Source organism: Cricetulus griseus (assembly GCF_003668045.3).
Source record: "Cricetulus griseus strain 17A/GY chromosome 1 unlocalized genomic scaffold, alternate assembly CriGri-PICRH-1.0 chr1_0, whole genome shotgun sequence".
In the NCBI taxonomy this organism is placed as follows: Eukaryota; Metazoa; Chordata; class Mammalia; order Rodentia; family Cricetidae; genus Cricetulus; species Cricetulus griseus.
Genome location: NW_023276806.1, coordinates 85,619,973 through 85,641,042, shown reverse-complemented (window position 1 = coordinate 85,641,042; position 21,070 = coordinate 85,619,973). Strand labels below are relative to the sequence as shown.

At 40.5% G+C, this 21,070-nt stretch overlaps 2 protein-coding genes across 2 annotated transcripts in view; one reads left to right on the top strand and one right to left on the bottom strand.

Moving 5' to 3' along the window:
* Gfm1 (G elongation factor mitochondrial 1) overlaps nt 1-21,070 on the top strand; it is a 43,767-nt gene that overhangs the window by 11,293 nt on the left and 11,404 nt on the right. The window contains exons 7-13 of the mRNA XM_027391756.2: nt 2,124-2,278; nt 3,889-3,973; nt 6,954-7,091; nt 10,000-10,101; nt 11,885-11,941; nt 14,940-15,077; nt 15,305-15,387. Coding sequence (XP_027247557.1) covers nt 2,124-2,278; nt 3,889-3,973; nt 6,954-7,091; nt 10,000-10,101; nt 11,885-11,941; nt 14,940-15,077; nt 15,305-15,387 — 758 coding nt within the window. The remainder of the gene's footprint in view (nt 1-2,123; nt 2,279-3,888; nt 3,974-6,953; nt 7,092-9,999; nt 10,102-11,884; nt 11,942-14,939; nt 15,078-15,304; nt 15,388-21,070) is intronic.
* Lxn (latexin) lies at nt 15,415-21,061 on the bottom strand. The gene is made up of 6 exons (XM_027391757.2): nt 20,933-21,061; nt 19,680-19,742; nt 18,601-18,778; nt 18,179-18,315; nt 16,011-16,073; nt 15,415-15,751 (listed from the first exon to the last, which is right to left on the bottom strand). Exons 1-6 carry the CDS (start codon nt 21,059-21,061, stop codon nt 15,653-15,655), a joined length of 669 nt encoding a protein of 222 aa, XP_027247558.1. The 3' UTR covers nt 15,415-15,652.

Here is a 21,070-nt window from a genome sequence, read left to right as displayed (position 1 = left end):
CCACCATATTGTGCAGAGCATCAGCTGAGCAAACAACTGCTACCCACTCACAGTGATGCAGATCTTTCAGAGACCCGTGCAGGCCACGCTGTGGAGGGTGCAGGCCTGCATTTCCTCAGGTCTTGTGGGCATGTGTTAGCTTCTGTGCTGTGGCTATGGCTGGATGCTTACTGAGGTGTTGGAAAAGAGCAACTTTAAAGGTGAAAATGATTGTTATGAAAACAAGGGAAATCTTGGAAAATGGAGACTTTGTTAGACTGTTTTGTGGGATGGGTTTGATTTATCCTACTTTCCCCTTATTTACCACCCTCATATGATTCTGTGTTTTATGGGTGTAGACTAAGTGTCCTAATGGTACTGAGTCCCTATTTGCATATTAGAGAAATGGTGAGACATTATATGAAATGACTTGATAGCCTAATTGCTTGTCCCATAGTCATATCTGAGTACTAGAAACAGCACAAGTGTTGAAGTAATTTCAAGCAGCACCTGTTTACTCTATATATCTCTCCCTTTTTATATCCCTGTTCATGTGCTCAGTTCTTATCTGACTTTTATTATAGTGATATTTAAAAATTGTGGCTATGAATGTTTTGTTCTAAGGTTTTGTGCTCATTTGGGAGTGCATGGGTGTGCTCCGGTGTTTGGTAGTGGTTCTAAGTCTTGAACCACTTGGTGGTGCAGGCTTTTTATTGCCCTTGGGAACAGAGGCAGGCAGATCTCAATGAGTTTGAGGCCAGCCAGGAACATCTAATAAGACCTAGTCTCAAACAACAACAATAGCAGTTTAAGGGACAGAGTAGTTTATCTGCTGACAATTTCAGGTTATAGTCCCTTCTTACTGGGAAGTCAGCTGGAACTTGAGAGCGCTGGTTACAGTACATCCATTCAGAAGTGAGCAGTGGATCTCACAGTACATCCATTCAGAAGTGAGCAGTGGATCTCACAGTACATCCATTCAGAAGTGAGCAGTGGATCTCACAGTACATCCATTCAGAAGTGAGCAGTAGATTGCACAGTACATCCATTTAGAAGTGAGCAGTGGATCTCACAGTACATCCATTCAGAAGTGAGCAGTAGATCGCACAGTACATCCATTTAGAAGTGAGCAGTGGATCTCACAGTACATCCATTCAGAAGTGAGCAGTAGATCGCACAGTACATCCATTTAGAAGTGAGCAGTGGATCTCACAGTACATCCATTCAGAAGTGAGCAGTAGATCGCACAGCACATCCATTTAGGAAGTGAGCAGTGGATCGCACAGTACATCCATTCAGAAGTGAGCAGTAGATCGCACAGTACATCCATTTAGAAGTGAGCAGTGGATCACACAGTACATCCATTCAGAAGTGAGCAGTAGATCGCACAGTACATGCATTCAGAAGCAGAGAGAGCAGTGGATCGATGCATGCATGCCTATATTCAGCTCAGTTTTTCTTTTTCATTCAGTCCAGGACCCAGCCTATGAGATGGTGCCTCCCACATTCAGTGTGGGTCTTCCTGCCTCAATTAATGTTATCAAAATAATCCCCCAAAGACATTTTCGGGGGTGAGGTTTTACCCCTCCCGTGATTCTGAACTGTGTCAAGTTGACAATTAAAACTAGCCTTCACAAAGAAGGATGACAGTAAATTCTCCCTTATCCCATAAGACTATTTCTCTACCTTGTTCTAAAACATGTTTCTGATAAGTCCAGAGATTAGATTCTTGCTTTTGTTTGTTTTGTTTGTGAGACAGGGTCTTACTATGTAACCTTGACTGGATGGCTTTGTACTCATAGAGATCCACCTGCCTCTGCCTCCAAGTACTGGGATTAATGGCCTATGTTACCACACCCAGCTTTGTTTGTGTTTCTGTGTGTACACCTCTTTTAGTACCAAATAAAAAGGAACAATTTTAGGGCTGTCAAAAGTAATTATTCCATAAATCACTACTTGGCCCTAAGAAAAGCAATTTTCTCCCTGGTTTTCAATATGTTGACTGAGTTATTGAAATGTTACCTTATTCCTTCCCTGGAACCAGCACTCTGGAGTATCAATTCATTTTATTTATTTGTTTGTTCATAATTGACCTGAAGCATAAATTGTTATGTTAACATGAATCATTTTCTCTGTATTCTTAGATGGCAATCCGAAGAGCGACTCTGAGTCGATCCTTCACTCCTGTGTTCTTGGGAAGTGCTCTGAAGAACAAAGGAGTCCAGCCTCTTCTGGATGCTGTTTTAGAATACCTTCCCAATCCATCTGAAGTCCAGAACTATGCTATACTCAACCAGGAGTGAGTATGGCTTCCCAGACCTTGGTTTATGAAAAGATACTTTAACAGTTATACATTATGAAGAGGTTTAAGGATCGGTCTCTTATATATTCTTATGATTTTCTTTCCTCATTTACAAAAACACCATTTTAGTTGGATATCAATTTTGGTATACAGGAAAATATTTACAATATGAGTACCCATGTTATTTGTGACTTAGAAATATGATTTGTGGTCGGGCATTGGTGGCTCACGCCTTTAATCCCAGCATTTGGAAGGCAGAGGCAGGAGGATCTCTGTGAGTTTGAGGCCAGCCTGGTCTCCAGAGCGAGTGCCAGGATAGGCTCCAAAACTACACAGAGAAACCCTGTCTCGGGGAAAAAAAAAAAAAAAAAAGAAACAAATATGATTTGTGGACTGGAGAGATGGCTCAGAGGTTAAGAGCATTGACTGATCTTCTAGAGGTCCTAAATTCAATTTCCAGCAACCACATGGTGGCTCACAACCATCTATAATTAGGTCTGATGCCCTCTTCTGTTGTGCCGGCAGAACACTGTATACATAGTAAATACATCTTTTTTTTTTTAAAAAAAGTATGATTTGTTCTATTATCTCTCAAGGTTTATATTAACTTTTTTTTCCATTCTGCATTGATTTTCAGTTATAGAACTTTTTAACTTAAAAAAAATGAAACTCAGGCTGGTGAGATAGTGTATCAGATAAAGGTGTCTGCTGCCAGGCTTCATGACCTCAATTTGAGCCCCAGGGCCCACATGGTGGAAGGAGAGAACCAACTCACAGAAGTTGTCCTCTGAGCTCTACATAGATACACATAAAATAAAATAAATAAAATGTAAAGCAACAGCAAGGAGAGAAACCTTTTTTTAAGGCTTTCCTGAATTTACTCTGCATACTCTGGGTTGTTGAACCTACCGTGGTCCCATCTGTAGAGTTACAAACCTGTAGGACCCAGTCTTTTTTTTGTTTGTTTGTTTTTGTTTGTTTTTTTTTTGGTTTTTTGAGACAGGGTTTTTTTTTGTATTGTTTTGGAGTCTGTCCTGGAACTTGCTCTGTAGACCAGGCTGGTGTTGAACTCACAGAGATCTGCCTGCCTCTGCCTCCCGAGTGCTGGGATTAAAGGTGTGCACCACCAACGCCCAGCTAGTTCCCAGTCTTATTGAACCCTTTCAGTGAAACTCTGTACATCAGAAGCTGTTAGCAGACATGCACTTTTCCTCTTTGACAAGAGCACATTGGTAGGGATGAAATATTAAGGGGTAAGTAGATGGCTCAGCGGGTAAGGTGCTTTCTGCTGAAGTGAAGATACATAGGTAAGAAGCCGTGTTTGATGGCGTGTTTGCAAAGACCTGCGGTAGTATGGAAGGGGCAAGTGAAGACTGGAGGGTCATGCTAGCTGGCTGCCAGACTAGCGACAGGGTCTGTGAGAAACCCTGTCTCAGAAGAACACAACAGAGTGATGGAGCAGGATAACTGAAGTCATCTCCTGGCCCTCCATCCATGCACGCAGATACATGCATACATACACATGTATATATTACCACATGTACACAACACATGCAGAGACATGCTATGTATTATGTTTTATAGTTTTATATTTCTTTTATTTAAAGTGACTCAAAGGAGAAGACCAAAATCTTAATGAACTCCAAAAGAGACAATTCCCACCCATTTGTGGGCCTGGCTTTTAAACTTGAGGTAAGATGCTATCTAACATATTTACTCTATGTGTAGTTTTCTCTTACTGGGCTCTTAGCCCTATTATAAAATGACTCTGTGTGCCCGTGTGAAATACTTAGGGAAGTAGAAGACATAAAAATGGCCAGAACCTTTAATGGTAAATTGATAGTTCCTTGTTTTTAGATGCAGTTAACTCTTTGCAGTTTTAAAATGTAAAGTTTTACAGAAGCTGTACTCACATAATTTTACCTTGGTATTTCTATTTAAATTAGCTATAGAGACAATCCATGTTTCTGTAAATTGTTGGAAGATTTAATTTATTGTTTTGTGTTGGGTCTTGTATGTAGCCCAAATTCACAATCCTCTTGCTACAGCCTCTTGAGATGTGGGGTGACAGGAATGTGCCATCACGGCCAGCTTAGTTTAAACATTTTAAGTGGTATTATAAAGTTATATTAAGTAGCTGAGGGTGGTGACAAACACCTTAATCCCAGCACAGGGATTAAAATGCCAGGCAGAGACAGGCAGATTGCTAAATTTAAAGCCAGCCTAGTCTACATACATAAAGACTTCCAGGACAGCCAGGGTTACCCTGTCTCAAAAAACAAATACACAACAAGTATGTTAAGTAAATATGCCATAATTGGCTTAAAATTATCTAATTTGTGGACATTATTATTAACAAAAGTGGGTCCACTTTTAGAAAAAAATATTTGTCTTGAGTCACTTATGAATGGACTCAACCTAGCTCTGTTTTTAATACCAAAATCTATAGGTAGTTGTGACTGTATACGTATTGCTGTTTGTGTAAGTAAATTGCAGGGTATCTTTATAATGCAAATATTATTTAGACCTTAAAAATTAAGAAAATTATTTTAATGATTTATTTATTTTTAGTTTACATGTTTTGTATGCATAGTCTGTGTACCATCTTGTGTGCAGTGCCCATGGAGGTCGAAGAGGGTGTTGATCCTCTGGAGCGGGAGTTATAGACAGTTGTGAGTTGCCATGTGGGTACTGGGAACTGAACCCGGATCCTCTGCAAGAGCAGCAAGTGCTCTTCTCTGCTAAGCCATTGCTCCAGCCAAGATGCCGACCTATTTTTTGACATGGGAAGTTATTTATGAATTTTAAAAGAACATATTTTAGATTTTCAGAAAAATCATAAAGATTTGTACATTTCTTCTTAGTAAATATTATTACAACTAATGGAATAATATTAATTTACTATTAATAAAACTAATAGAATAATATTAATTTACTACTAATACCAAATATTTATGGTTATTTTGTTTATATCACCTTTTTGTAATACATTCAGCTAGCACATTAGATTAAGTTATCTTGTCTTCTTAAGCTCTTGTCCTAGCTAGTTTTATATCACTTTAACATAATCTAGAATCACTTTGGAAAAGGGAACTTCAACTGAGAAAATAATCCTACCAGCTTGGCCTGTAGTGCATTTTCTTGAATGATGGTTGATGTAGGCAGTGCCATCTTTGGGCAGTGATACTAGGTTCTATAAGAAAGCAAACTGAGCAAGCCATGGGGGACAAGCCAATAAGCAGCTCCCTTTCATGACCTCTGCATCAGCTCCTGCCTCCAGGTTCTGGCCCTGCTTGAATTCCTGTGGTGATGTCCCTCAGTGTTGGACTCTGCTGGAACTCTAAATGGAAGTAAACTCTTCCTCCCCAGCTGCTTCTGACCATGGTGTTTATCACACACAGCAATGGAAGCCAAAGACAGTTACTATAAAGCATCCTTAGATTTTTTTCTCTTGCTTCCCATGTCCTTGATGTTTTTGAGAAGGGCTAGTCCAGGATGTCTTTCATTTTGAGACTTCCTGATGTTTCTGTGAGGATTAGATTGGGGCAATGGGTGGCAGGAGTGTGACTGCAGAGGAACGTGTCATCCTCGACACATACCAAGTATGCAGCTTTTACTATTAGGGTGACCTTGTTCACCTGACTTAGGTAGGATTTGTCAGGTTTATTCCCCTATAAAATTGCTCTTTGTTTTCTTTCCCTTTCTTACTACACACTTTAAAAAGAAGTTGTTGTGTTTGGCTGTTAAATGACTTCTCAAGAGGAAAGAAACAAGTATCTATTCACCCAAATAGGGCATCAATGACTGACCAAACACATTTGTCCACCTAAGTCTATCTAGCTTGGTGAGCCAGTGAGTTTGCTGGGGCAGCCTACAGGAGCATGGGGGGCCCCTAGACAGCTTCAGCACTAAAAACTCCACCCCATGGTGATGCTTGCTGAAAACTATGTCCCTGGAATCTGCCCAGCTGGCAGGCTGCAGCACAGAGGCATCACCTCTTCTCCAGGTACTGTTTCTGCTTCTAACCACAGGGAGGCACTCATGATCTTAGAATGTTCTGAGCTCTCTGAGTCTTGCAAGGTTAATTAGTTTCCTGGGTTTCATGAGCTTGACTCTTCTCTCCAGGCAGGAATGTGGAGGAAATGCATCCGTTGGCAGGAAATGGCTGCTTTCTATATGTTTATAGTACAGTTATATTTTGTTTAGTTTTATTTTAATTAGTGTTTGTGTGTGAGAGTGTATGCAAAGGAATGCAGGTGCCCACAGCGGCTGGAAGAGGGAATCAGATTCCATAAAGCTAGAGTTATAGGCAGTGTAAGCTGACCAATGTGGGTGCTGGGAGCTGACCTTGGAGGAGCAATAGGTACCGCAGAGCCATTTCTTTTTTTGGTAAATTTAAAAATCTTTTATCCTTTTATTATGAAGGTCAAGGTGTTTTACTTATTTATGTAAACTTTTGCTACACATTTGGATTTTAAAAACAATTGGCTTTTAAATTTATAGTAAAGTATTTCATTTTTAAATTGGGGGCTCTCTTTGTATATATTTTGGTGATAGATACTTTTATTTCTGGTTTCATCTCTTCATTGTTAAGATAGCTGGAATTTGTTTAGATTTGTGAGATTGAATCTTTTCTCTTTTGTTCTTCTAAAAGTGCACTCTTGACTTGTAGGCAGGCCGTTTTGGACAGTTAACTTACGTCCGCAATTATCAGGGTGAACTAAAGAAGGGTGACACCATCTACAACACGAGGACAGGGAAGAAGGTTCGAGTGCAGCGGTTAGTTCGCATGCATGCCGACATGATGGAGGCAAGTATATCCCTGAGACTGCTGGCTTCTTTTTTTTTTTTTATTTTAATTAGAAAGAAAGTTGTTTTACATGTCAATCCCAGGTCCCTCTCCCTCCCCTCTCCCCTCCCCCCCCCCCCCAACTAACCCTACCTATCCCATACCCTTTCTGCTCCCAAGGGAGGGTGAGGTCTTCCGTAGGGGGTCTTCAAAGTCTGTCTTAATCTTTGGGATAGGGCCTAGGCCCACCCCCTTGTGTCTAGGATCAGGGAGTATCCCTCCATGTGGGATGGGCTCCCAAAGTCCATTCCTATGCTAGGGATAAGTACTGATCCATTAAAGGGTCCCCATAAATTTCTGAAGTCTCCTCATTGACACACACATTCAGGGATCAGTCCCATGCTGGTTTCCCAGCTATCAGTCTGGGGACCAAGAGCTCTCCCTTGTTCAGATCAGCTGTTTCTGTGGGTTTCTCCAGCCTGGTCTGGACCCCTTTGCTCATCAGTCCTCCTTCTCTGCAACTGGATTTCAGTTCAGTTCAAGGTTTAGCTGTGGGTGTCTGCTGCTACTTCCACCAGCTGCTGGATGAAGGCTATAGGATGGCATATGAATTAGTCATCAATTTCATTATCAGTGGAGGGCATTTAAGGTAGCCTCTCTTCTGTTGCTTAGATTGTTAGTTGGTGTCTTCTTTGTAGCTCTCCAGACATTTCCCTAGTGCCTGATTTCTCTTTAAACCTATAATGTCTCCCTCTATTATATTATCTCTTCTAAATTATATTATATTATTTCTTCTGTTCTTCCCCTAACTCAACCTCCCTGTCCCATCATGTCTTCCTCACTCCTCCTCTTCTCCCCTTCTCATTCTCCTAGTTCCCTCTCCCCTCCCCCCATGCTCCCAATTTGCTCAGGAGATCTTGTCCCTTTCCCCTTCTCCAAGGGACCATATATGTTTCTCCTGGAAGCCTCCTTGTTTACTAGCTTCTCTGGCAGTGTGGATTGTAGGCCAGTAATCCTTTACTCTATGTCTAAAATCCACATATGAGTGAGTACATACCATGTTTGTCTTTTTGTGATTGGGTTACCTCGATCAGAATGGTTTCTTGTAGTTCCACCTATTTGCCTGAGAATTTCAAGATTCCATTGTTTTTTTTTTTTTCCTCTGAGTAGTACTCCATTGTGTAAATGTACCACATTTTCTCTATCCATTCTTCAGTTGAGGGGCATCTAGGTTGTTTCCAGGTTCTGGCTATTACAAATAATGCTTCAATGACTATCATTGAACAATGTCCGTGTTGTATGAATGTGCTTCTTTTGGGTATATGCCTAAGAATGCAATTGCTAGATCTTGTGGTAGACTGGTTCCCATTTTCCTGAGGGATTGCCATACAGATTTCCAAAGTGGCTGTACGAGTTGGCACTCACAGGACTGCTGGTTTCTCTAATGGGCTAAGGCGGGTGTCCTTCTGGGTGTCTGAGCTCCAGCAGAGCGTCACCTCTGCTTGAACGTATGCTTTCCTGCTTCCTCTAGACTTGGCTGTGTGGTAACCGAGCTCGCACCTTGCCGTAAGTGATGTAAGTTGGTAGGTGTTAAGAACTTGGTTTATTCCCTGAGAAGGTAGCTCTATTTCTCAGAGGCCAAGGTTCAGTCCTAGTACTTCCTTGAGAGCAGTGAAGATGCCAGATGTGAAGGTATATGCATTCATGAATCAAGGGCAAAATCACCAGGCTAGCATTTCTGCATAAGGGACCCTGTTGGGAGAGAGAAAAGGCATTAGGAACATTTAGAAATGCAGTTCTTGAAGATAAATGAGTAATAAATAAAATTCACAGTTTTCTACCTGGTTTGATGAATTTGCTTTCTGAAATAAGGTTGCAGTGAACATACTGTTTAGTGTTAGAACCTATATCCCTGTTCAATAAGAGATTTAGTACTTGACTTGAGCTACAAAGATGCTGGCAGTGGAGGTGCTTGTTCAGGAAGCGAAGGCAGGATCACAGGGCCAGCATGGAATACATAATGCAAACTCTTGCAGGGCCACATTGCTTCCAGAATCCACCTGAAGATCTGTAACTTCTCAAGGTACAGTCTGGGTGTTTGATTTATATCTTGAATTGGCTCTGAGTATGCCATAGCCTTTTGAAGTCCATATAGACAGGCCGTGGCAGGAATGCTGGCTGAGTGCTGAAGCCACTCCTCTCTCTAGTCTAGCTCTGTGTTGTCAGCCTATTGGTTTAAGTAAGAACGGGAAGTTTTTTGGAAAACATACCTTTTGTCTCTTGGAAGATGAAATGGCAGTCACTAAACTTGATAGCTTTGCAAAATAGGCAGCAAGGGACAGGCTAAAGGGTTAGTAATTGTCACAGATATTTCTTGCCAACTTCAAGCAAATATGTGTCATCAAAGAAAGACGCTCACCCCACAGCTATTATGAATGAACTGTGAGTAGGGAAGGACAATAACTCGGAAGCTTGGAGGCAGCGGTGCTTTGTTCTAGCTTTCCTGTGTTTTTGTAATGCTTGCATCTGTGAGAAATTAAAAATATTTTTAGTACGGTGGCTTCCATTCTTCTACCTTTGTTTACCAAGCTTCCTTTGTAGTTTCCTTTGTATGTATGTCCTGCTGGGTCTCACTGTCCTGAGGCGGCAGAGTGTAACTCATGCTTTTAAAACAGAACAATTAAAGAAGCCATAGCACTGGAATTTTCCACTAAGTGTAAAATCGTGTCTGTTCAGACAGATAACATATTAAAGACCTGTTGAGGACATGTGTTAGCATGACTGGTTGTTGGTATTGGATTTGCTCATTGTAGAATTCAGGAAGAATTTCTGCATTGCTTATGTGCAGTGTGTTTCCAGTGCAGTTGCTTCATACTGTGCCTTGACTTATTTTATGTGCAAGTGTAATTTGCATTATGTCTTTATTTAGGATGTTGAAGAAGTATATGCTGGAGACATTTGTGCATTGTTTGGCATTGACTGTGCAAGTGGAGACACATTCACAAACAAAAATAACAGTGGCCTTTCCATGGTAAGCCATGTAACTGCAAAGCTACTAATCATTTGAATTTTAAGTATCTATTTTTATATAGTATATTTTATATTGCAGCAAAACAGCTACAAAGGTTTGCGTTGAATGCTACAGGCAAGTTTCATCATGACCTGTGTTGGTTGTAGCTCTCTGAATATCAGCTAAATAAGTGCATTGTGCGGGCTTATTTACCTACCTGGTTTTTCTTAGTAAAAACATTCCACAATCCTCCAAAGTTTAAATGTGGAAGAAAATTTCTACTAGATAAAACCTGGAAAATGTAGCTCCAGCTCTTCTCCCCTGAGGTCTGCTGCCCACTCTGGGTGCCACTTTAATTATTGTCACTATCAGGCTGTTCCCAGTGGAGTACTACTTGTCAAATCAGTGACTGGAGTATGACCTCTTCCAGTAAGCTAGGAAACTTTAAAGCCAGAGTATAATATTTGGAACAGACTTGGGATTAACAACATGTGTCTGCTTAGAAGGTAAGGTGTCTTATTGCCAGGTGTTCGTGGTGTACTCTTTTAATTCCAACATTCAGAAGGCAGAGGCAGGTGGATCTCTGAGATTGAGGCCAGCCAAGTCTACAGACTATGTTCCAGGATATTCAGGGCTGTTACACAGGGAAACCCTGTCTTGAGAAAACAAAAAACAACAGCAACAAATTATTCTCTGGGTTTAGCAGATTATTATAAGACCATTCAAAACCCATAAATCTGCAATTTTAAGATCTCAATAAGGACATTTTGTATTTTAGATTAGGCCTTATATAAGTGCTTGTCATGAATTGGAGAGTGATTTAGTGGGTAAAAGCTGTTTTCTTTTGCAGAGGAACCAGGTTGGGTTCCCAGCACCCATATGGTGCTACCTAACTCCAATTGCAGGGGATCCAACACTGTCTTCTGTCCTTTCCAGGCTCCTGCACAAGCTTGGTGCACATACATACATGTCCACAAAACACTCATAACTTACATACATAAGTAAATGCTGGGCACTGCATTATGAAGTGGCTAGTTGTTGTGGGAATTGTTCACTTGGACACTGAAGGAAGTAGGCCTTGGTTAGCCTCACTTCTGTCCAATACTGCTTGCATGGTCTTTGGCCAAGTTACTTTCCGTTCCTTTCAAGCCTTTAGTAACTTTCAAGCCTTTATAACATGAGGATAGTTTCTGCTTCTTAGAGATGTCATTGATCAAATAACATGTGTGTATAAAGACTCTGGATTCCCTTCTGTTTCCCTTATTATAACTAAAATACAGTAAATTATCAGAAGATTGCAACAGGAAATGTAGAACAAGCAATAAAAATATATCCCCAAGCCAGGCGTTGGTGGCGCACGCCTTTAATCCCAGCACTTGGGAGGCAGAGGTAGGCGAGGCCAGCCTGGTCTCCAGAGTGAGTGCCAGGATAGGCTCCAAAGCTACACAGAGAAACCCTGTCTTGAAAAAACAAAACAAAACAAAACAAAAAGAATATATCCCCACAAAAAAAGAATTCCATATGCCAACATCTAATTAACTTAATTGTAGTGATTATGTTAAATAGTTAGGTCAATAAATTAGATAAATTATTTTATTTTGGGAGACAGGAGTTCATGTAAATATACATATGTGTTTATTAATGTTACATTCTTATTTTAATACAAAACAGACGAAGACCCATATTGTCCAGCCTAAGATGTTGGCTAGCATTTGCTCTTTGTTTTGTTGTTAATGTAGTATACTAATTACTGAGTCTTAAAACTGACTTTTATTTTGTGTTTGCTTTAAAAATGTTTTTTTAGGAATCAATTCATGTTCCTGAACCTGTCATTTCAGTAGCAATGAAGCCTTCTAACAAGGTAGGAGTTGAAGCTTCAACAAATTGCTCTAAACTTGAGCTTTCTTTGGTCATTCTTCATGTTGCATATGGTGTCTTGCAGAAAGCAGCACTGAGCTGGTTTCTGTTCCTTTTGTTGGTACTGAAATGGACCTTTTCATTTAGTAGGCGGTCCTGATAAGTGCTCAATGTATTTGAAGGGATGGATGGCATTTAACAGTAGAGAATACTTTATAACTCTTCATCGTTAACATCATCTACCTTCTTGGAGTGTTAAATTTTTGAAAGGGGAGAAAAAGGTATTTGTCTCAAGTTGTAGTTGTTAGACCCCCGAAAACTCAAGTATCCCGGGTCCCAGGCCACGTTCGAGGTCACCCCAATCACCAGGCGGATTCGAGAGCTTGCTGCAAACTGTACGAGGCTTTATTGTAATTTAACGAGCTAACCCCATGTTAGCTGGGGTCTTTCATCCACCCGCCAAGGCGGATGGCTAGAAAAGACGGCTCCTAGGGGCTCCCGAAAGATCTTATAGGGCAGCGTAAGGGGAGTGTCTAGGGGTATGCACAGGCTCACGATTGGTGTGCCTCCAGCCTTGGAGGGCTTGCCCTGTGTTGATTGGTCAACTGGTTGTTATGGCCCATAGGCCCTCCCAGGGTGGTTGCTATGCTCTCTACGTCATTGCTGTGTGCTTGTCCGTAAAGCACACCCAGGGTCGTAAAGCCATAGGGCCACCAGCTAACTTCTGATTGGTTCCTTGTCATGAGGCAGGCATCTGGCTTCTAGTGACTAACTAACTTCTGATGGGTTCCTTGTCATGAGACAGGCATCTGACTTTCTAGTCACTAACTTCTGATTGGTTCCTTGTCATAAGGCAGGCGTCTGACCTCTAAGTGACCAAGGCAAGTTTATGGCAAGCACATGTTCAGCTGTTTTGGCTGCCGAAAGGGGAGCTGATCCCTTCAAAAGGATATCATGTGAACTAGGGGATTTTTGGTGTCCTTGTCTACTTATGCATTAAGTGTCTTCTCACAAGTGAGTTGATTTCAATGACGTCTCTCTCACTGTAAAGCCTTGAGCTTTGATAGTGAGCAGGGCCGATGCTTCTGCTGAGTGGGGAGTATCTGGCTGTGCAGAGAAAAATCAAGAGTGACTTGATTACACTAACCTAGAGACTGACTGCCCTCGTGTGTGTTGCCTGTGTGGCCTTGAGTTACTTAACCCCTACCTACGTATTTACATTACAGTTGAATTTGAGATAACATGCACAGTAGGCATTATAGCTCCAAGCATGTGATTAATGCTGCCACTGTTACTTCTCATGCAGGACCTTTTCATTCTTTATTGCTACCATAAGAAATTTCCAAAAATGTAGTAACCCAAAACAACACCAATGTATTTATTTTATAGTTCTGTAGATCAGAGACTGATATGATTCACTACAGTTTAAATTAATCAAGCAGGGATGTATTTGGGTGTGTGTCTGTCTGTCCCTTTTAGTGTGTGCAGGCATATGTTCACAAAGGTCAAAGGACACCTCATGTTTTGACCTCACCTTCCACCTAGTTTACAGGAGGTCTCTTGGTTGTTCACCCTTGTGTGTGCCTGCTACCTTCCAGTGGTTCTCATACCTCTGCCACTCATCTGGCCATGGGAGTCCTGGGATTGTGTAGCTGGATCCAGTGTTACATAGGTTCTGGGGATTTGGACTCAACTCCTCAGACTTGGGAAGCAAATGGTTTACCCTTTGAGTTGTCTCCCCAGCTCAGGGTTGTATTCTTCTTTGGAAGTTCTAAGGGAAAAACCATTTCATTGCTTACTCATGTTTGTGGGGAGAATCCAGCTCCTCTAAGAGCTGGATTGGGGTTTCCATTTCCTTTTCACTTCAGGGTCATTCCAGCTTCCAGAGGTTACACACCTTTTTTTGGCTTATGGCCTCCTCTATCTTTTTTTTTTTTTTTCTTAGATGTCATGGATTTATTTTTAATTATGTGCATGTGTGTCTATCTGTGTAGGGATATATTCATGTAGAAGTCAATGGCATTTGATCCCCTGGAGCTCTAGTTACAGATGGTGTGAGCCACCTGACATGGGTGCTGGGAACTAAACTCTGGTCCTCTGGAAGTTCTCCTAACCACTGAAACACCTCTCCAGTGTTCCCTTCCCTTCCCCACCATTTTTAATGCTGGCACCAATGGGTTGGGTCTTGTTCCTGCTTCTCTCTTGCCTTTCTTTCTTCATCGAATTGTCTTATGCTCCCATCTGCTTTCTTGAATTTGAAAAGGCCCTTGTGTTATATTGAGCCTACTCTGACAATTCATAGAATGCTCCCTGGCTTAACAGTTGGGAGTAGAGGGGGGAAGGACAGGTGGGGGGACAGGTGGGGGGAGAGAGGGAGAAGGGATTGACATGTAAAATTATAATTTTGCAAAAATTAAATAAAAAACAGAAAAAAATTCTAAAAAAAAAAAAAGAGCTGGGAGAAGTGGGTGACTTATTCTGCTTCCCGTGTGGAATTACATGAAAGTGCAAAGGTCTATCAGATAACCAAGGAGATTGTTTCAAAACAGAAACATCTTGATGTGCTATTTCCTTTGCTGTTGGTCTTAACAGAGTAGTAAATGCTCTTGACTCTACAGAAAAGTCTTGGTAAGCATGCTGACTATATTAAATAGAGGATCTCCAAAGTGTCAGGTGCTTCCTTTCACTCAGGCAGTTCCCACAGATGGATAGTTTGGTCAGTGTGATAGGAAATGACAACTAAGTCTTGGACCCTTGTTTTCTGTCTTGGTGTGAAGAGAAAAATCCTGTTCAGCTGGCTGGGCTCTGTCTGGTCTTGGCTGTGGTGGCCAAGGTTGTATTTTTTCCAAAAAAAAAAAAAAGGTCTGAGTAGAACTAGATATGGACCCTCTTTATTTCTTAAGTGCCAATGTATATGGTTTTATCCAGTAACATCTTCTCAAAAATGCAGTTGTTTTTCATGCTTAATCAATCCTATAATGACTTTTCCTCCTCTTTTAAAGAACGATCTAGAAAAATTTTCCAAAGGTATCGGCAGGTTTACACGGGAAGACCCCACATTTACAGTCCGCTTTGACACTGAGAGCAAGGAGACGATTGTGTCTGGAATGGGAGAGTTACATCTGGAAATCTATGCTCAGGTATGGCTCACAGAGCAGCTCCATGCAGCTGCCTTAGTTACTATGTGTGCTTTGTTAAAAAAATCAGTTAATAGAATATCACATCTGATTGTTGTCAGTTATTAAAATGATTTAAAATTTACTGTTCAGTTATTTACTATATTTCATTGAATGATTTTAAGGTATTTCTTTTTTATTTTACTTTATAAATACAAGCAATATTAATCCCCCCCTCACCTTCATTTTAGAGAATGGAGAGAGAATATGGCTGTCCTTGTATCACAGGAAAGCCCAAAGTGGCCTTTAGAGAGACCGTCACTGCCCCTGTGCCGTAAGTACACAATGCAATCAGACTCCATGGGACTGAAGTGGACTTTTTATTAGGGGATATACATAGTACTGTTACTGTTGGAAAGACATCTTTATGTAGTAACACTCTTTATTATTATGGAATCTATGCAGCTTGGAGCTGTAGCCAAGACAAACAAAGAGACACTGTGGGATTTACTTGGCTTATTAGGCTAGATGCCAATGAGGACAGTCATCCACATCATTAGGAACATGTTTCCATTTCATCTGGGTCTTAGGGTCTTTGTTTACTCTGCTCCTGCTTCCTTCGGGAGACGGCTATTGTGCTTTACTTTTGTGCCGTATTGTGGATGCCACAAAACTTGCATTTGCCAGGGAATAATCTCCTGCAAGTAAAGAAAGTTAATGCTGTTATGAAAGTAGAAAATAATAGAGTTTATATTGTTAGCAATATTTAAAATGGCTTCATCAGGAATAGCAGCAAACAAGTTCAGATGATACAAAAATGACACACTTCAGTCTGGTACCTGCTTGAATTATCACTAACTTTTGCTTCGAGTCAAAAGGAATAAGGTAACTGTGTGGCTACAAAAGAATTCTTGATTTTCAAAGTAGCATCAAATAAAGATAAGTCATATATGTTACCTGTGATGCAATGTCATGGAGTAGAATGGTATAGTCTAATTCAATGAAGTCATCATTTCTTGGCTATAACAAAAAAAAGTGTTTAAACAATATCATGACAAAATGACATCTTAATTTTTTGAATTAATGTTGATTTATAAAAAAAAGAATTTGAAGTTCATAACTGACTTCAACTTAGCCTGATAGAAAACTATTTTCTTACATTGAAGAAACAAATACTCTTTCAAACAATATTTTAAAAAATCACGATTTTGTATTTGTTACTCTAAAAATTGCTTTTCTGTGTTTTCACTTTCCAATTTGTGGCATCTATTTAAGAGCATTACTATATGTAGCTTTTTATTTACGAGCTCTTAGTGTCAACGATGGCAATAGGAAATTCATATGAAAAGAAACCAATTATATAATTCTTTAGAAAACGGACAGTAGTAAAATGTAATGACTAAGTCATCTGATTTTATAATAAAGCTTTGGTTTGTACTGTTTGTTACTTTAGGAATAAAAAGCATGTATGCAGTGAGCTACACAGAACTACTCCATCTGTGTAGGTTAAAATCATCTTCAGAAATGTACTGTGCCATGAGGCTGAGGCTTCTCAAGGCTTGTCCTTACTGTATTGAGGCAGCATACTTGTGGGCTCCTCCATGTAGCAGTGCTTAGAGATGTAACCCGAGAATCACCATTTTCATTTTTAAAATCATGTAATGAAGAGTCACAGGTTTTTGTTGTTGTTGTTTTTAGTAAGCATAAAACCACTGCTTTTAAGCATGAAATCACTGGCTGGACATAGCTTGAGAATTCATAAGTATGGTTTTATGGGCTATACCTGGCCTGGCTTGATAGTTTAGTCCCCTCAAAGGAGTGTTGTAGTCAAGGTTGGTTTTTGGGAAATGCATTTGGAAAGCAGACTCTGTTTCTCAAAATACTGCAGCATTTAATAGGTTTGTGGCCTCTCACTCGGAGTGTTATAACTGCTGTCCTACCAGCCATTATAGGTGTCTAGTAAGCAGTTACAAAGGTCCCTTAAGACACACAGTGCTCCAGCTGTTCTGTAGTGTGTTGCCTGCACACCGAAAGAAGCAGCAGGAAGCCCTTTTCGCTTGGGTTATGGAAACTATCTTTTGTGGTTCTTAGTATTCTTTCTTGTTTCCCATCAGATACTAGTTAACTATCCCCCCATTTTACCTCCAAGAGGAAAAAAAAAAAACCTAAAGAATCTCTTCATATATATTTCTGGTCTAGGGAGATGCATTTCTACATACCCATGGTATTATGCTTAAGAAAGCATGAGGCTAGTAATACAATGTGAGGTCGTAAACCATGACTAAAGAGATTAGAGAAAAGAATCACGCATGCGCCGAGGAACGGCTAGAACTACTTCAAGCTTACAAAGACCACAGTGCTATGATTCTCTCTGGCAGAAATGCCAGTCCTGTCTCTAGGTAGCCAAGGAACCCCATTCAGTAGAGAAAAAATGCAGTTAGTTCAGAAGTACTTGACAATAGCAATTCAAATACACTGTTTAGATTGTTAAAAAGGAAATATTCTGTATTAAACTGAATGCCAAAAAAATTTAAAAAGTCAAATTTTAACTCAGAACTTCACAGTTTTGAAGTGCAGCTTTGTGAGTGTGGTAAAAAATAGCCCTTAGGACATTTGTAAAGCAAATTAAAGACAGAATGATTCATTAAAAATGTATACTGTGCCTGAGTCTTTGTCTAGTGTATACTAATAAAGCTTCAACCCTTTTTGCTCTGGAAAAGCATCATAAATAACCAAATCTGATTTGCTTGGCATGAAAATGCATTCTAGAAACTGCTCATTAGAAGATGTTTCCTAGAAAATCCTTAGCTTTGCCTTTTGGTAATATTTGCTGCCTGTGATGTGTGACCAGGGAAAGCAAACTCAGCAGACACAATGGTTAGGAAGATAGATGTTAGGCAGAGAGGACTGTGTCTGGACTCTCTGCTAATAAGCCAAGTGACTCTGGGGACCAGTGCTGTTGCTTTGGGTGCTTACCTTCAACTTGCCTTTCATTAGTGCCTTCACACTACCAGGTTCACTAGTTTTAATACAAAATGGCAATAGGAACACTATCCAGTTGTAGACACCAGTACTAAGTCAGTATTAACTGTTAAGAGCATATTTTGTAGAGAGAAATTACATACCACTTGCTTGACGGTTTGAATTTGTGCCATTTTATACCACGTATCTTCAGTAGAATTCTGCCACATTATATAACTGCAGGCCACCCAGGCTAAGTGGCGAACTGGCTTCATTTGTGGAGACACATTTCCATGACTGTCTGTTAGAGGAAACATTTATATGCTAAATGTAATATTAACCTTCTAGATTAAAAAATCAAAATTCTTAGTCATGCTTCCTAGTGTTCTAATGTGTGTGAAAACTAAATTAAGCCATGGATGTTTACATTTCCAAATCTTTTTTATTGCTGGATTAGATTAGAAATAATTATTTTGGCAAAAGTTAGTTTATTTCCAACATAGTTAACATCAAACAATTTTGAGCATGGGTAATAGAGATACATCTCAAGTTTGAAGAACAGATTTCCCATGCTTTATGTGTGTACCTGGAATGTTTTGTGCTTGTAGTGGTTCCTTCATAGACATAAGTCTTTGATAAAATGTGTTATCTTCTTCATCTGGGTTCTTGCCAATTTCTCCTTCAAATGTGAAGTTGACCTCTGGTGCAGTCCCTTGTCCCATTTGAGGGTAAAGAACTTCGGCTGTGCAGTTCACTGTAACTTGCTGTTAGAAACATTTTTACAGAAGATCAATCTTACAGATGGCCATTCATGATCGTAAATGACTAGTTCTGAGGATGTTAGGAATACTAACCCTAAGGACTGCTTATACTTCACTGTTAGTGGGTGTTGGTTTGCCATGTCAACTTTTAGTTTGACTACACACCAACACAGGACTGGTCCCTTCTAAGTTTGCTCCTTACTCTTTCTCTCTACTTCTGAAACCACTCTTTTCCAAATGCAGACACAACAGTGTCTCCCTACTATAAAAGTAAGGGATAGGTCTAGCAGCTCAAATGCCTTTTAGAGCATTTCTTCTTGCAAGTATCTTGAGTTATACTCAGGGAGAGGGTGAACTTTTCCACAGTTTCAAGATGGCTGTGGCACAAACTGTAGCTCTTCCTTTTAAATTTATTCCATTAACATTTTGACAGGCATAAAATCTTTTCAAACTTTCCTGCCTCATTACTGAGAGATTATTGGAATCACAGTTGGTCATTCTATTGCTCCTGAATTTCTAAAGGTACTTAATTTGAATACCCAATTAAAGGGCAGGCATAATAAAAAAAAAAAAAGTAAAAAAAGCAGGCATAAAAAAGCAATCATGACTGGAGAGTAAATTACTACATTCAATCATGCAAGGTGTAAGTTCAAGCTGCTCAGAATGTGTGATTTTTTTAAGGGTAATTTATTTGAACTGAAATAACTAACCGTCTCTAAATAATTCAATAGAAAGAACTGAGGCAATACACACTGGCTCACGTGGCTTTGCCTGCAGAGGGCTGCCATTTATACTCAGAGACTTGTCAGCAGCAATAGGAAAAGCCCAAGATCAAACCCTTCAGCAAAAGTGATTAGAATATGCTGAATCAAAATTTATTCACTAGACAGGGCATTTAACTTACTTTTTGGATAATTTCTTCCACAGAAAATTTAAGGTGATACTTGTGTCCTCTTCCCGGAATATCCTAAAATTAGGAAAAATGTAGTGGAGAAAAGAAGATACTGTAATAAGTCAAATCTTTTTACTTAGGGCATTCTTATTATTACATGGCTGGTGTGAGGAAATACATGTAAGCTTTGCATCTTTTTACACATCACATGATGGGTTTCATTCTCTGTATATTGCTGTACCTCATCACCCCTCCCCCAAGCCTTACTTCTTCAGAAGGCCCTGCCGCCAATTATTTAGCATCTAGTTTGGCAGTCTCTATTGAATTTATTTTAATTAGAGTAGAAGATGGATAGAAGCATACAAAATATACAGATTCAAAGACAATAGGATACACCTTTGGAAAAGCTTATCTTAAAGCCCAGGGTACCAGAGCATCCAGTGACTCAATTATTAGAGGCAGATTACTGACAAGTGATCGAGACAGTATGTGTATATGCTGTTTGTGCTTGTGTCTCTTGATCTGCCAAACCATACTTAAACAAATCTTATGAATTGATAGATATAGTTATTCCACTTTTCAATGAGGAGATAAGTTTGAAGTTTATACCTAATTATCGTATCTAGTAAGCTTCAAAATTAAAAACCTTTTTTCTATAAGCCAAAAAGATTTTTGAGCAGTTGTGTCAGATTATGGGTGTGTGTGTGTGGGGGGGGGGCACTCAGTAGGTGAGGCCTTAAACATTGGCCCAGCTTCAGCCCGGGAAACGCGTATCTCAGGCAGGATGTGGTGGCCAGTGCCTGGCAGCAGCACACAGTGCTTTTGTCCTCTTACAAGGGGCTAGTTTCCCATGGTTTCTCGTCCTTTTGGGTAAAGGTCCAAAGAGTTGCCTTTAAAGTTTAGGGAGTTGTTTGGAGGCCGTGAGCTTCTGTTGGCCAAGTCAGCCAGTCAGCAGATGAAAAACAGTAACAGCTTCCATGGTATTGAGAATGCCTTCCCTCTAGACCCAGTCTCACCACGGGAAAGGGAAAGATGCCCCCACCTTGTGCATCTCCCAATTCCTTGAACTAATATGCACAAAATCTGTGTCTGCGTGGGTTCTCTGCGGGACGGTGAAAGCAAATGGTTCTGGGCTGAGTCCCCTACCAGGGACCTGGAGGAATGCTAGGGAGGAATGCTAGTTTCGGAGGCAGAGCCGCGGGCTGCGGCGGTTGAAGGGTTGAAAATGAGTGGATCCCAGATCCCAGCCCGGTCCCGAGACTCACCTCCTTGCTGGCCTGCTGGACCGTCTGCACTTGGAACACCTTGTGGGGGGTCCCCTGCTGATAGTTGATGCAGTTCTCTGCCACCGAGGCAGCCCTGGAGGCTGCATAGTGGGTCGCTGGGATCTCCATCTTTGGGGA